Source organism: Daktulosphaira vitifoliae, unplaced genomic scaffold (assembly GCF_025091365.1).
Source record: "Daktulosphaira vitifoliae isolate Bord-2020 unplaced genomic scaffold, ASM2509136v1 Scaffold_5, whole genome shotgun sequence".
Taxonomy (NCBI): domain Eukaryota; kingdom Metazoa; phylum Arthropoda; class Insecta; order Hemiptera; family Phylloxeridae; genus Daktulosphaira; species Daktulosphaira vitifoliae.
Window position 1 is genome coordinate 24,133,246 of NW_026099576.1, and position 2,635 is coordinate 24,135,880.

The following is a 2,635-nucleotide window of genomic DNA, read 5'->3' on the forward strand; positions in this document are numbered from 1 at the left end:
AGATAACTATTTCGAATACAATGGTATGTATAGGTCATATTAATAAATCCTTATATCACCCGCTGAAACAAATTAATGTCTCTTCATGACAAAACAGAAATTCTACGTAATATATATAATAAAATTACCAATTATTTTTATTGATAGTAGAAGATATGAATAAAAAAATAGAGTCATTTATGAGCAAAATAAATGATTTTCTTCAAATCAAGATAATTAAAATTCAAGTGAGTTTATAAATATGTCTTTGTGTGTTCTTAATTTATGATTTCAATCTTTCCCAATTCAAATTAAATTTATAGTAAATACAGGACTAATTACGGCCCATATACAAATATAAAAAAATAATGTTGTGAAATCATTTTTATAACATTATAAAATAAAAAATGCTGGTCGTATACATGGCTCAATAAAAATTATTATTTGTATAATTTAAAAAATTTTCTTTTTACTCCTTCATTTATTTTGTATTGGTGGTTAAAATCAAATTTGTACAGTTTTCGTTAAAATATTTTTATTGTTACTTCAAAAATTTTTTTATGCACAATTGCATTCGAGCGTATAATGTAAAAGCAAAAATTTATTAAAGACATCAATTAATCATTTTCCTGTATTGTCATTATATAAAAATTTTAACAATATGCTTTAAAATAAAGACATCCCTACGACATTTATTTTCGTATAACTTCACGTGCGTGCAATATGATAGTGGTAAATATTTCTATAAGATTTTAATCTATATTTAAATTCACTATGTGGTGTCCCGATAGCACTGGGCGTTATTATTTAATTTACAAGTGAAATTAAAGTCAGAATTGATAGATATTATAGTTTTATTTTTATTTATAATACGTCTACTGCTGTAGTAGGTCTAGACTGACTTATTCGTGTAACTACATTTGTATTTGAAGACCTCATTAGTTTTTTATTAAGTACTAATGTTCTTTGATCTCACTAGCAGTAGGCGGGTACGGTGTGAACAGAATCTATGATATTGTTCCTTGTGTAAAAACTCGTAAACAAATATATTTTAGTTTTTATCATATACTTAAAGTTTGCACCCTTAAATTTTTTAAGATATACCCTATAAAATATGTTTTTAATATAGGAAGGTAATTAAGAATCAGTTTATAAAAAAATTTATTTATTTTTAACAGACCAGTATGCTGTATAATAATACATCTTTAATAAATGATACGGTCTATGATGAACAAACCAGAAATCGTCTAGAAAACCTTGTGAATTCGTCTTTATGGAAATATGTCGAAGAAGAACTTGTTCAATCGTACTTCCCTAGACTACCCCATACAACAATTTACGATTTCATTCTTAATTCAACAATGTACAGGAGTGATATAGAATTCACTCTTAAAAAAGCAAAAAAAATCATGTGCAATCGAACTTATAAGTATGCGATTTTGCTAATGGTATATGCCTATGAGGCACTAAGAATTGATCATTGTACAACACCATATTGGGACCAATTAATATATAATTTAAACAAATTGAGTAGTACACTATTAAAGTTGAATGGGGACGAAATATTAGAACAAGAATTACATAAAATTCATGAAGTAAATAATGTATTTGATATAATGTGTGTTTTTAAAGGATTGGTAAATCATTATACAAATATTTTCTTAAGACCCCAACAAATTGAAAATAATAATTATAAAAATAACTATATATGGGAAAATATTAAAGATGAAGACATTCTATCACAAAATTTATTAGATAGAATATTAAAAGGATTACCAAATCCTCGCAAATACAATTTTGAACGTATACCAGTAAATGTATGTGGAATAGAAAGNATACAATTTTGAACGTATACCAGTAAATGTATGTGGAATAGAAAGAAAATTTCAGCAAATTTTTAAGTTAATTAAGGCAGAATTCATAACTATTCACGTAATATATATTGATATTTGATATTTTTTTCAGTATGATAGATATTTATTTTTCTAAAATACTTATGGTAATTCAATCACACTTGTAATCAATAATTTATTCAACCATTTTTAAATTAATAAAAGACAAAAATAATAATTTTTTAAGTATGAAATAATTTATACATATGATACTCATAAGGTATATTGTCGATATTTGTCATTATAAAATGTATTTTTGCTAAAAATCGTGTGATTTCTTGTTTTAAAATAAAAACTAGAGCATATTATTCATTTTAATAAAAATTGTAATAATAATTTGCTTAATGATTATAAAAAAGAAGATAATTATAGTAAATCCAGCATAGGGGGGTCGTGGCACTGTGGTAACGTGACATAGTTGGATGAAGTATAATAGTATCTAACAGTTGTCATAAAAAAAAAGAGAAAGAGTAGGGGATATTTAAAAGGGGGTTTTTTGTCATAAAAAAATGATAGGGATTATTATAATAAAAAGATGATGAAGGACATAAAATAAGTGGCCATACGTGTGATATTTATATTTTTTTATAATTAAGAAAGAGAAATAATAATAGAATGTAGATGTTATAGTTAACGGATTGTTTAAGTACGTTTAGCTACAAGGTGAAAATATAGCATACAACATATATATCCATGAACTCTTTATTAAGATACTACCACTACGTGTGGTTTGTCGTAAAAAGTAAATTGAAGGAAAATTATAT

At 24.9% G+C, this 2,635-nt stretch overlaps 1 protein-coding gene across 1 annotated transcript in view; it reads left to right on the top strand.

Annotated features, from left to right (window-relative positions):
• Positions 1-1,826, top strand: part of LOC126908252 (uncharacterized) — a 9,006-nt gene extending 7,180 nt beyond the window's left edge. The window contains exons 10-12 of the mRNA XM_050690165.1: positions 1-23; positions 148-227; positions 1,158-1,826. The exon at positions 1-23 is cut by the window's left edge and continues 1 nt beyond it. Coding sequence (XP_050546122.1) covers positions 1-23; positions 148-227; positions 1,158-1,826 — 772 coding nt within the window. The remainder of the gene's footprint in view (positions 24-147; positions 228-1,157) is intronic.
• The last annotated feature ends 809 nt before the right edge of the window (positions 1,827-2,635 follow it).